This window comes from Leishmania major, chromosome 24, assembly GCF_000002725.2.
Source record: "Leishmania major strain Friedlin complete genome, chromosome 24".
Taxonomy (NCBI): Eukaryota; Euglenozoa; class Kinetoplastea; order Trypanosomatida; family Trypanosomatidae; genus Leishmania; species Leishmania major.
The window spans coordinates 221182-233338 of record NC_007265.2 but is presented as its reverse complement, the minus strand read 5'-3'; the positions used below and the strand labels follow the sequence as shown (position 1 = coordinate 233338).

Genomic DNA, 12157 nt, shown 5'->3' with positions numbered 1-12157 from the left:
GCCCTCTGTTATTTGGCATCAAGTTAGATCAACATAGCAAGGTGAGCAAACTGTTATTGGATTGCTCTTGTGATCTCTGAAGAGTGAAAACCACGGTATTGATCTCGGGAGACCACAGGAGTAAGATAGTGAATATCCAGCTCACAGCACATAAGTGCAGCAATATTATCTGCGCTATCACCAGTGCGCGTAATGCAGCTCGGCTTTCGGCGCTTCAGGCACTCAAGAAATACTGTGAAGCTCTCATCACTGGTGCAATTCGAAGCCATGGCTGCCGCAACCTCCCAGTTCCAGATGTCTAAAAGCGGCATTTCGTTTGCGCGCTCTTTCTGAGCGAAAGCCTGAGTGTTCTGCGACTGTCGAAGAAACCATGTGCACTCAATAATGGAGTCACGGGCGGTGCGGTCCAAAAAAACAGCTGCCATCAGTGCGTTCAAGCAAGGGTTCGAGTGCGGCTCCGTCAGTGTTGTCCACAAAGCAAGCTGCTTGCTTCGCGAAGGTGTCTGTAGTACTACCTCTCCGTCTTTACCCCCCTGGAGACGACACATCTGCGCCAGATATGAGGCAATACTGGCGTCGATACCGCAACGGTCTGCCTTTGTCTTTGTCGGCGTAACCTCTGCATCTGAACATAATCGCACCAGATTGAGTGCCCATGCTTTCTGTGCGGCATCACTACTGAAAATATGTGAAAGCGCTTCATTCACAGCTGAAAAAGGGACGCCGCATTCGAGTGCACCGACACAAACGGGAACGCAGTACATCACAGTAACGTGGTGAGAAGCGGAGGCAGCTGTGCGCAGCAATGCAAGAGACCGGTAACCCATCCAACTCCGACTATACTTCTTCGCGCACGCTTCACGCATTGCGTGACTCACCGCCACCACAGCAAATTCCACTGTCATTGCATTTTTCTTGAAGAGCGCCGCGGTCACAGAACATTCAACAGATAGATGATTCCATATTACTCGTGCAGCGTCAGCGTAACGGCCAGCGCGGCAGAGCCGAAAAAGAAGTGCTGTGCAGATCTTACAGAGCGTCGGGTCAACCGTGTTCTTAGAGTGAAAAGACTGCAGGTAAACGCACGCCGTAGTAAACGGCGATATTTTCAATGCCGCAAATAGGTGTCGTTTCTTCAGTAAGTTGGCGGCAGCATGACGGCGGACGCTGGGCTTTAAGTCGCGGAGAAGTCCTAAAATGCTCTTTCGAACAGCGCTGACGGAACGGCTGTCGCCTGTGATTGCGGGCTTTGCAGGGCCACACATCAGAGCAATGAGCAAACACTTCGCTTCAACAGCTTGCAGAGTCTTCGAGTTAGCAAGCAGTCGACTCATCATGCAACTCCATTTTGAGCATTGACCCAGCTTGTTGGAGCTGGGGTGAAAAAGGCCACGCGAAACCCAGTTCTTCTGAATGTAACGCGCCTCTGCGGCGCTGAGAGCGAGGATGTCTAAAGTTGTGTAGTGGGAGGGGTGCAGAAGCTTGGGGGGCAAGTCGGGGCAGACTTGCGCGGTAAGCTTTGGATCCAGCAGCTTTTCCTCTGCCCACACCTCGAGCAAACGGTACAGCTGGTACGGTAGGCGGGCTGTGGTGGCCGCACTGACACTGACACTAGTACACTTGTCCAAAATGACTAGATTTTCCAACACGGGAATTCCTTCTCGGCCATCGAGTCGGCATGCGGCTTCGGCTGCGCAGACAAGAACGTCTGTGGTTACCGCCGAGCCGAGGGGCGCAAAAAGCTTGTATTGAATGAATGGCGGACAGGCATCGCTGTGTGTCAGCGACACCGCCTGCAAGGCAGATTTGTGCGCCAACTGCTGTTCTTGGAGGGCTGCACTCAGAATATCGATAAGTACCTTCAGCGTCAAGGCATCTTTCACTTCTTCCAAGGTGCTAATGGTTCTGAAAAGCTCACGCTTCACCTTCTTGCGAGCCACTTTTAGGTGCTTGGGCTTCTGGTACTTCCAGAAAGTTGTCAGCCTAAGTGCGTTCTGAACTTCTCCTGCTTTGATCAAGACACAAAAGGCTTCCTGGGCATAGAGAAAGGGAAACCCCTCTGCCCTTCGTAAGAGGGTGTCGCTCTCGTCGGCGGCGCGCACTGCTGGTGTCAATGTTGAGAGGGAGGAGTAGAGCGTGCTGTTCTGTAGGTGTGTGATGTAGTCATTTCGTGAATCACGAAGAGCATCTGCTTTAACGGAGAACAGCGAGCCCGTACTCTTTCCGGAATGGACGCGTGAAATGCTGAGGTCCGTGGCCACCGCTTTTTGCAGCTTATTCAGCACGGGGTGTGTGGCCTTCTTGCCGGCGCGGTTGCTTATTTCAATGAGAGCGTTTTGCCACATTTTACTGTGGAGCGTCCGTGATGAGGAGGGACGGAAAGCAAGCAGAAAATGGAGAGAAGAGTGGAATATCGAGAGTTGTATTTAAGAGCGTGCTTGGGAAGCACCACAAGGTGCCTCTAAAAAGGAGAGAGCATCCATACATGGCGTGGTCTCGAATTTCTTTGAGAATTGATAGAAGACTCAATCGCGGACGAAGAGCTGAAGCCGCCGTATCCTCCAGGTTGGGGGAGGTGCGATGCTGCGTTTTCGTCCTTCGGCCGACACGCGTTTCTTTCGGTCCTTTCTTTCTTCATAGGCCTCCACGGTAGGAGAAAGGGCTTGACTGAGGCGTTCTTTGGGTTGCTTGCGGCGGGCTCCGCGCCGGCCCTTGGGTGCACAGCGGGTGTTGGTGGTGCCCTTTTGGTAAGGAAGGGGGGGGGGGCGGCGGGGTCGGCTCCCTCGGTTGCGATGTTAGAGAGGGGGGGGGGTGCTGTGGGGTGGCGGCTGCCGAGGAGGGCTCCTTTCCCCGCGGCCCACTGGCTCTTTGGCCGAGGGGTGGGGGGATTGGGGGGTGCCTCACTGGGCGGCGGGGGCTGCTGCCCCGGGGTGGTTCGGGCGCCTGTCGCCCGCTCCTTTGCAGGTTTTGCGGTGCTTGTGTGCATGCGGGCTGCTGTTTTTTTGTATCTGCTCGGGTTTGGTGGGAAGGGGAAGGGCTGCGGAGCATACAAGCCACTTGCATCGAACACAACGCGCACCTGTGCGGAGGGAAAGGGTGGGTGGTGGTGGTGGTGGTGGGGGCGGTGGGGAAGAGCGCGCTCAATCCACTAGGTAGCGGCCAGAAAACGCAGAAAACAAAGTGCCGAGGCCATCTACGAAATGTGTGTTATCTTTGATATGAACATAGCGAAATAGAAGATATGACCACCGTCACCGCGCAGGATGCAAGAAAGGAAGAAAAGCAGACAGTGCAGCGAAAAACGGAGGCGCATGCACGCTACACATCGAAAAGAGTGGTTGATTGCTAAACACCCATCAATGAGTGCCGCATGGGGGTAAGGTAGGGGGCTGGTTGGCCTCCGCCGCCCGGATGCTCTCCAAAGGCGTCGGGCTCAAGCGTGCCGGATCCGCCAGCTCGGTGTTAAGGCTAGGCTTCGCTGCCAGAGGGGCTTGGCTGTGGGCGCTGGATGCGTTCTCGCCAATTCGACTGTCACCCGTCGCAGTTTCCTCGCGGTGCAGCGATGACGGTCCACACGAGCGTGATACCATTGGCGCGTGTGCCGTCTTGTCGGCCGTCGACAGCGTACCAGCTTCCACTGCTGTTCGACTGTGGCGACTGTTGCTGCGGCTCACTGGCGGCTCCGCCTCATCGCTGCCCAAGTCCAGCTGGAGCGCGGGTGCGACATTCTCATCATTGCCGCGCCGCCTTCCTGCAAAGGGGATGGGTGTCCGGCACCGCTCCCTGTCCGGGGGCGGGGAGTCGCTCATCGCGGCCGATGAGCTGGCGCGCCGGCACTGTTGATGTGCCGCAGCAGGCGAGCACCCCGTCGTCACAGCCCCACTGTTCGTGATGATGCTAGGTCGTTCTGGCGTCACAAAGGAAGGCGGGGGCTGGGGCCCTGGACTGTCTATGGGCCGCGACGCTGTTGTTGCCAGGCCCAGATCTGGCGGGCTCACAGGCGAAGGAACACCGCCTCGCACCAAAGACGGCTCGCTGCGCGACAGGCGCCGCTCAGAAGACTGTGGCATCAGCTCCGTTGCGGACGCTGGCGAGTCACCGCCCAGATGCAGCATGCGGGGCGCGTTCTGCAGCGCAGCCGTTGTTGGCGTCGGTGTGGTGCCGTTCGCGTCCTGCACCTCGTTCGATGCGGCGTCATGCCCCATGTCCTTGCGTTCCAACGCAACTGGCGTGGAGTGGGGCGACGAAGGAGAGGCTGGGGCGGACAGGAGCACGTGCGTGTGGCCCCTCTCTTGCCTCGACGCCGGTGCTGAATCTGCGGCAGGATCGACGGCGCCGCTATCAGTGGCTACGGAGACCGCCTCCTTGTCGTCATGGGCCTCAGGCTGTAGAAGCGAGGAGGATGAAGACGGCGTCGAACTTGCCGACGGGGTGGAGAGGTACTTGCAAACGGCATTTCCGCTGCCAGTTTTGCTCGAGAGGCCACATTGGTTCTTGAGAAGCTTCCACGCCGAGCTGTTCTTGTGCTTGATGCCCGCCGGTGATGCTTCTGCGGTGGCGGATGAGATGGGTGCATCGCAGACCAGCGCACCGGTGATGTCGCTGAATTCGTTACCGGGCTCCCTTTTTGGCCTCTGCTCCTTGATTGCGCTGCTGGTGGTGGTGGCCTTTGCTCTGTGTTTGTGCTTGGCTGACGCGAAGTCGCTGCTCGCGTTGTTGCTCACCTCGCTTGACATATTCACGACGCCAGTGCTGACGTCGTGCTCGCCTGCCATCACGTCGCTACTGCGCCGGGTGACCTCGTCGGCTGGTGGGTTCGGTGAGGCGGGCAACAAAGTCGTAATGCAGCCGACCGGCATCGCATTCGATGTCGCAAGGAACGAAGAGTGCGGCTGTGCCGAGGAGCCGCCTTGGTCAGACAGCTCCGCGCTCATCGACTCCATAGATGAGTTGAACGTCATGCACAGCGGCTTCTCCGAAGACGCTTCTGCACCCTCGTCCCTCGAGTCGTTCTCGACGTGATGCTGCTGCTCGAAACTTGCGCCTCGCCGCCGGTTGGTGGTGCTGCCTGACGGCGTCGCCTTTCGAGGGTTGGCGGCGCCGCGGTTGGGGGAGCTAATCATCGGCAGGTGCGACATGAAGGAAGGCGATGGCTCCTCGCTTGTTTCGCTCTGGAGGACGTTCTCCACGTCCGTTTCGATCTCCGAGGCCTGTGGGGACCCGGTTGGCGCTACGCTGCACGACTGGCTTGTCGAGGCCCGCATGCGCGGCAGCATCACACGGTCTTCCCCACCGCTGCTGAAGGCAACGCCGAGCGACGGCGGCGCCGGACTGTGGCCATACGTGGTCTTGGTCGCGCATTGAGACGCGGTCGACTTGCACGCGGACTCGCGCCGAGAAGACGGGGTTACTGAGGGCTGCTCCTCGATGGCCATCATGTGCGTGACGCTGCCCTTCTCGTCCGTGCGGCAGTACGTCTCGCGCCGGGTGATGGGCGGACACACACTTCCGGCGTCGGCCATCTCGTAGCCCGGCGGTGGCACAAGATCGCACTCGGCGCTGTAGCGGGAGCTGCTGCCATCAACAGCTGCCGCGGATGCCGAGGCACTATGCCCGCCTCGGGTGACCACAGAGAGTGGCTTGCTTTCGTCGATGTACCGCAGCGGCTGGCAGATGCTGGGGTGCAGGTACCACTCGTGTGGCACCACCGATGTGGGCACCTCGCTGATGTTCGACGCCGGCGTCGGTGGCGCAGCCGCCTTGGGCGGTTCGTCGTCCATCATATGCTGCACCTTCGTCGCCAGCCGGCGTGGGATGACGCGGTCACCGACACGCGCGGCGCGGTTGCACCACGACGGCACCTGCAGCTTCTCTGTGGTGCTCAGCAGATCGCAGAAAGCCTGGGCAAAGTGGTTGCAGTTGTGGTGCAGGATGTGATAGTCACTGCTGCGCCACTCGTTCTCCAGCCGGTGCAGGATGGTGTCCACCTGCATGGGCGACCGGGTGGTGTGGCCGATGCGGATGGTACGGTAAAGGGTGCCGGCGGCTTGCCCAGGATGCACGCAAAACAACCCGGAGGCGTTGGGGTTGTCCACCACCTCGCCGTAGCCCCACTCGATGCCGTACACAACGACGCCTGTGTGGAAGACACCCATGCCCATCTTGGACAGCTTCTTGTTGCTCTCGATCAGGCTGTACACGTTGAGGGTAACGGGTACCTGCACCTCCGTACGGCGCAGGCGTGGACTGTGGCCGCGCGAGAGGCCCATCGCCTCCAGGTTGCGCAGCTGCGCTGCATTCTTGGAGGTGACACTCGAGGTGCCATCCGTCCCACAGCACCACAAGGCCATGTGTGGGTGCGAGATTCCGTGTATGCGGATGTGTATCGCTGTGCCATGCGCGTAGCTGAGATTATATGAGCCGACGCAAGGCCGCACGCACGCACACGCACCCAAGAGAGGTCTATCGCAGGCACGCCTTGTCACACGCAAAAGACAATGAACAGGGAGGGGAGGGACTGCCGCACGCAGACGACGACGACAGCAGCAGAAATGGAAGGGAATAATGGATAAAGGCGGGGAGGCTACGCGAAAAGGAGAGCAAGGAAACGAGAGAGAGAGAGAGAGCAGACCAGCACACAACTGTGACGACGCAAGGCGTACGAGGGCAGGTCGTCGCGATGATGGCGAGACGCCGTCGGCCGAACAGCGACAGCCCAAAACGCGCTCACGCGAACCGGTGACACACACACACACACGCCAAAAGAAAAAGTACAGCGAGCGAATAGAGCAGGGAGCGGCAGCAACGTGTGGGTGATGTGTCCGCGCGATTATGAGGGCTTCCGGGGAGCGAGGGAGGATGGGATGGTGTGTGTGTGTGTGTCGGGAGGGGGGGGGCGTTATTCCTGGTGAGAACAACGGGTTACGTTACGTAGCTTTTCCTATGGCGACCAAAAGAGGACACTGCCGGTTGATAACGAAGCGCCGGGGAGGAAGTGGTGGTGCAGGAATCGCACAGGGAGCGAAGTCATCGAGGCATGAAGAGAGGGGTATATAGGAAAGAGGGAGGATAGAAACCTGGAGCCACATCATTGGTGTGCACGCGTACGCATCGCTATATCGGTGCCATATCGGCGAGGGAAGGGGGACGGAGAAGTGGTAGCGGATCATGCGATCCGAGCACAGGCAAAGGGCTGTAGATACGGGTATGTGCGTGCGCACAAAGAGAGCTGGGAGGAGGAGGAGGATGGAGGGAGTCGTTGCTGCAGCGGAGGAGTGCGGCAACTTCCAGTCTATCTTCCACCGGCCCTTAGACAGTGCGTCTGCCTCTTCTTCGATTCGCACCGTTGCATCTCCTTCCCCCTTTCCGTCTCTCGCTCCTGCACAGCACTTCCACGTTTTCTGGTGTGTGCCTCTCCTCCTCTCTTTCGACTTGTTACTTGTTTCGTTTCTGCCATTATCCACATCGCTGCCTGGACTGCGGTGTTTGACATGGCAGCATGGCGGTGTGTGTATGGGGTGAGGTGAGGGAGGGCAGGTGTGTGTGTGTGGGGGGGGGCGCACAAGTGCACCGCACATACTGCACCCGCCCACTTCACGCACCTCCCACCGCCCATACACACACACACACACACACACACACATACACACACCTGCGCTCAGCAACGTTCGGGTGCACATACCGGCGAATCACGTGTCTCCCCCCTGCCCCCCAATACCCCTCGACCTCCCGCACTACACCAACAACAAAAACACACACACAAGTAAGAAATAGCTGAGGAAGCCACGTACGAAAGGAAGAGGAGCGCGCCGCGTACCGATTTCGCCGTCTCTCTTTCTCTCTCCCTCCCTCTTCCTCCGCAGGCGCTTGGCACCCTCCCCCAAGACCATCTGAGAGCGGAAGGGAGGGAGGCGTGGATCACGGTGCACGGTAGGCGAGAGGGAGTGCGATGATCGGTCGTGGGCGGGGAGGAGGAGGGTGAGGGGTAATAGTGGAAACGTAACAAAAACCAAAGGAACGCAAGCGAGACGCTGTTTGAAGTGTCGGTTGCCTGTGGACTACGCGCGGGGTATGTGTTGGCGGTCAAGGAGAGTGAGATACCCACATCCACACACAGACACAGAGAGGGAGGAGGGGGACAAGGCAAGTGCCGTGCTACAACGGGAGAACACCCAAACCAACCTCTTCCCCCTCCTCAACAATAAACGAAAAAACGAGCGATGCAGACAACAGTGCAGAGGATTTATCCCCTTGAGCCAACGCATAAAGGTGCATCTCTCCGTGCGTGCATGCGGAGGTTGTCCTTCAGTTACTCTCTGTTTGGCCTGTGACGGTGTCACACGGTGTCAGTGCGCGCGCGTGTGCACTGCGGTAGGATACATCAAGAACGAAAAGCACCACGCTAGAACCAAGCACGCGACTTCAGTCAGTCGAAAGAAGAAAGAACACACACACACACACATACACAGAGAGCAAAGAGCAAAACCGGGGGGGGGGGAAGAGGCGTTGACGCTGTGCATGCGCGCTCGTGTGTGTGTGTGTGAAGCGGAGAGAGAGAGAGAGGGAGGACAACGAAAAGTGAAACAAAGACGAGGATACGTATACCATGTCGCCTTTGCCTTTTATGCTTCTTGTGTTCCCCTTCCTCCGATGTCAGCCCTCTTCCATATCTTCTCGCTCTCCTGTGCTTACCTCCCCAATCCCATCATCATCGCCGCGCGCTCACGCTTGAAGTGAGCGTCTTGGAGAGGTCTTCCTCGTCGCGCAGCATCGACCCAATGCCGTTCAGCATCGCCAAGATCTCGTTCATGTCGTCCCGCTGCTTCATCAGCAGTACCCGAACCCGCGCCACGTACTCGTCGACCGAGTCGGATTCCTCAAAAGACTGGATCGCCGTGATCTCCTCCTTGATACCGGTCATCTTGGAGTCAATGTGCCGGCGGTGCAGTGCAATGAGCTTTTCCTCCGCCTTTGCGATCTCCTCGACAACGTAGGCGTGCACTCTGCGCACCTGACGCTCCTCCTCCCGCTGCATCACCCCACCACCTTCCACGGCGCACGGGTAGTTGCAGCCGTCATCGTCAATGTCGTCATCGTCGTCATTGGACTCGAGGGCGGCGATGTGGTTCTGCACAATCGTCGCGATTTTCGGGTCCTTCACCTTCACCACAGCTGCGGCCGGCGGGGGCGTACCGCCGCTGCGGCCTACTGACGGCTGCCGACCGCGCGGCTTGGCGGCGTTCCTCGGCGCCGCACCTGCCGCGACCCCGTCACTCTCGCCGCCGTAGCCACCATTCTCGGATGGGGACATGTCAGGTGATGGGTCGGAGGCGAAGTCTGACACCCATTCTGGGCGGTTCTTCGCAGGAAGCGCCTCGAAGGGCTTTCGGCGCGGTGCAGCGGGCCGGCGACCTGGCGGGCTGCCGGCCACTTGCTCAATCTTCGCACCACCACCGATGCCGCCGCCACCAAGGTCCTTCACGCGCTGAGTGTAGCGCAACGTGTTGAGCGTGTTCACGCAGTGCTGCGAGGACGGCGAAATGGTGGAGATCATGGTAGTGCGGCTGTTGCCGGTGAAGGAGTCTCGCAGCACCTCGGTCAAGATAGACCCCCGAAATGGAACGTGGCTCTTGCCCATCCCGAGGGCCCGAATGCACTCTTTCAGAGCCAGGAGAGACTTGTTGATCTCTGCACCCTCCATTCGCGTCTTGCGGTCGCAGTCGAACGTGTCGGCGCCGCGCTCGTTACCCGCCAAGTCGATGAAGGAAATACGACCAATCGTCTTGGGCGCACGCCGTGCGTTGGCGCTCCGCGTTTCTCGCACCTCCACCTGCAGCACGGCGTGGGAGCGGCTACTCTCGGCGTTGGCGCTTGTCTGACCTGCCGCACGGTATGCACTGCCCGCCGTAATCACGTCGAAGATCTCCTGGATGTCCGTCACCTGATGCTCGCTCAGCCCGCAAATGTTGATCACCTTGTCCGCATCCTCGCGGGCGAAAAGACGCTTTCGGTTGTTCAGGAGATCAAATATTTTCCGGCCGTAAATTTCGTAGAAGGAGACGTAGACGACGGCGTCGATGTCGTTGGCGCGTGCGAAGATCTCGCGTGCTGCAATGGCATACAGCCCTGGCTCTTTCTGCGAACCTAGCATGGTGTACGTCTTGCCCGATCCGGTCTGCCCGTAGGCAAAGCAGGTGGCATTACCGTAGTTGAATACGGTGTCGATGAGTGGCAGACAGCAACGCTGGTACACGCCGCTGTTGTTACACGTCTCCCCGAACACCTCATCGAAAGTAAAGGTGTGCCGGTCCGTGTAGGGTGAGAGGTCGTACTTGATCTTTGGCTCATTCACGATGCACCGCGGCGTTGGCGTCTCGACGATGTCCAGCTCCGGGTCCGCGATGGGACGCTTGCGCACCGCTACACAGATACGGCTGCTCATGATATCGACGCGAGGGCCTGATGGCAAGCGTTTTCTTCGGGGTGGTGGTGGTGGATCGAGCGGCGAGAGAGACGAAAGGAGGGGAGGGGGAAGATGGGAGCGAATAGTGCTAATAATAATAGAGCCACACACTAACGTACGGGGCGTATAAGCCTGAGATATGCGCGCGCGTGTGTATGCGTGTGCGCAATAGGCGTTCGGTATCGATGTGTGATGATGATGATGATGATGATATATATATATATGTGTGTGTGTGTGTGTGTGTGTGACTGTGTATGCGGGAGCAAGATGAGGAGTGAGGGAGGAGGGGGGGGGGGGTGGAGGCGAGGCGCAAGTCCGCTCGTGATGCGTGCGCACTCTCTCTCTCTCTCTCTGCCCCTCTCTCTGCGATCGTGTGCGTCTCTCCGTCTCTATTCCCTTTCTAACTATTTTTCTGTGGATGTGTGGGACTTGTACTCTAAACGAAGAGACGGGATTTTTTTTTGGAGGGGGGATCAACGAACTGATGATGGCAGTTGTGGGTGAGTCCTCTTTCTCGTCGATAGACAACAAGTGCTCGTGTATGTTGTGTGTGCGCACGAAGAGGCGGTGCCGACACCAACACGGCTGTTGCTATCGCGTGAAGATCAAGGCTGCCCCCTCCAACAACGACGAAAAGTTGACCACTCCAACTTGAGGCTCTTCGCGAACAGCAGCACACACGTGAAGAGGGGCGAGAGTGGGTCGGAGGTTGGGAGAGAGGGAGGAAGAAGAGGTCCGTGTGGTAGCGGATGCAGAGGTGGTGGAGGGAGGCGGGGATGTGAGCGGAAGGAAAATAGCCGACTTGTCCACAGAAGAGACGTTCTGCAGTGTGTGGGTGTCGTGAGCTGATCGATTTGTGCACAGTCCTGCGAAGTCTGTCGTATCAGTGACTCTATGTATGTATGTATGTGTGTGTGTGTGTGTGTGCGTGCGTGTGTGTGTGCCGTCGTTCAGCCAGCCACCGATATCATCATGTGGTTACACCCACACACGCATACACACAGAGAGACTCGGCAATACAAAGGAAAAGACACATACGTGATACTTCATCCTGTGAGAGCATTGCCCGGTCCAGCGTGCCATGAGGCGGAGATGAGGAAGAGCGGAAGGGGAGTGCCCTCCCTCCCCTTCCCAACGTTCAACGTTTCGCCTTTACGGTCTATATGGTGTGAGCGCGCTTCCAGCTGCTATCTTGCGCCTGCACTGTCATCTTGGTTTTTGTCTTTGCTGTTCCCTTGCTTATATGTTACATTATTTTCGAGCTCCGTGAGCACACGCGCGCCCACCTCTCCTGCAGTGCCGTGATACTCACGGAAAGGGCGAGAAGAGGAAGAGGGCGATGCTGAAAGTCGAAGAGATACCAAACTGTACCCACGACGTAACATGAAAAAGGGGGTGTGTATGTGTGTGTGTGTGTATGATGGGGCTGACGGCGACTGCAGAGACATCGTTACGGTCCCAGATGCCTGAAGGACACACTGATACACACACACACACACAAGCACACATACACACTCAAACCTCCCTCTGCTGGCCCCCTCCTCGCCGCCTTCGTTATGCATCAGGGCCACACTTCCTCTACAGCTGCTTGAGAAAGAAGGAAAGAAAAAATGGCACACACACACACACAAACACAGGTTGGTGCCGCAGACAGGAAATTGTGGAGCTGCACATGCGTATGTGCGTGTGTGCCAC

The 12157-nt window shown here is 58.1% G+C and overlaps 3 protein-coding genes across 3 annotated transcripts; all 3 read right to left on the bottom strand.

The window, feature by feature from the left end:
* Positions 1-53: 53 nt before the first annotated feature.
* LMJF_24_0660 (conserved hypothetical protein) lies at positions 54-2345 on the bottom strand (the record flags this gene model as incomplete). The annotated part of the gene is made up of 1 exon (XM_001683529.1): positions 54-2345. The coding sequence occupies one exon, from the start codon at positions 2343-2345 to the stop codon at positions 54-56; it is 2292 nt and encodes a 763-aa protein (XP_001683581.1).
* Positions 2346-3356: 1011 nt separating this feature from the next.
* On the bottom strand, positions 3357-6269 carry LMJF_24_0650 (conserved hypothetical protein; the record flags this gene model as incomplete). The annotated part of the gene is made up of 1 exon (XM_001683528.1): positions 3357-6269. One exon carries the CDS (start codon positions 6267-6269, stop codon positions 3357-3359), a length of 2913 nt encoding a protein of 970 aa, XP_001683580.1.
* Positions 6270-8707: 2438 nt separating this feature from the next.
* Positions 8708-10441, bottom strand: LMJF_24_0640 (putative MCAK-like kinesin; the record flags this gene model as incomplete). Its single annotated transcript, XM_001683527.1, has 1 exon — positions 8708-10441. One exon carries the CDS (start codon positions 10439-10441, stop codon positions 8708-8710), a length of 1734 nt encoding a protein of 577 aa, XP_001683579.1.
* Positions 10442-12157: the final 1716 nt, after the last annotated feature.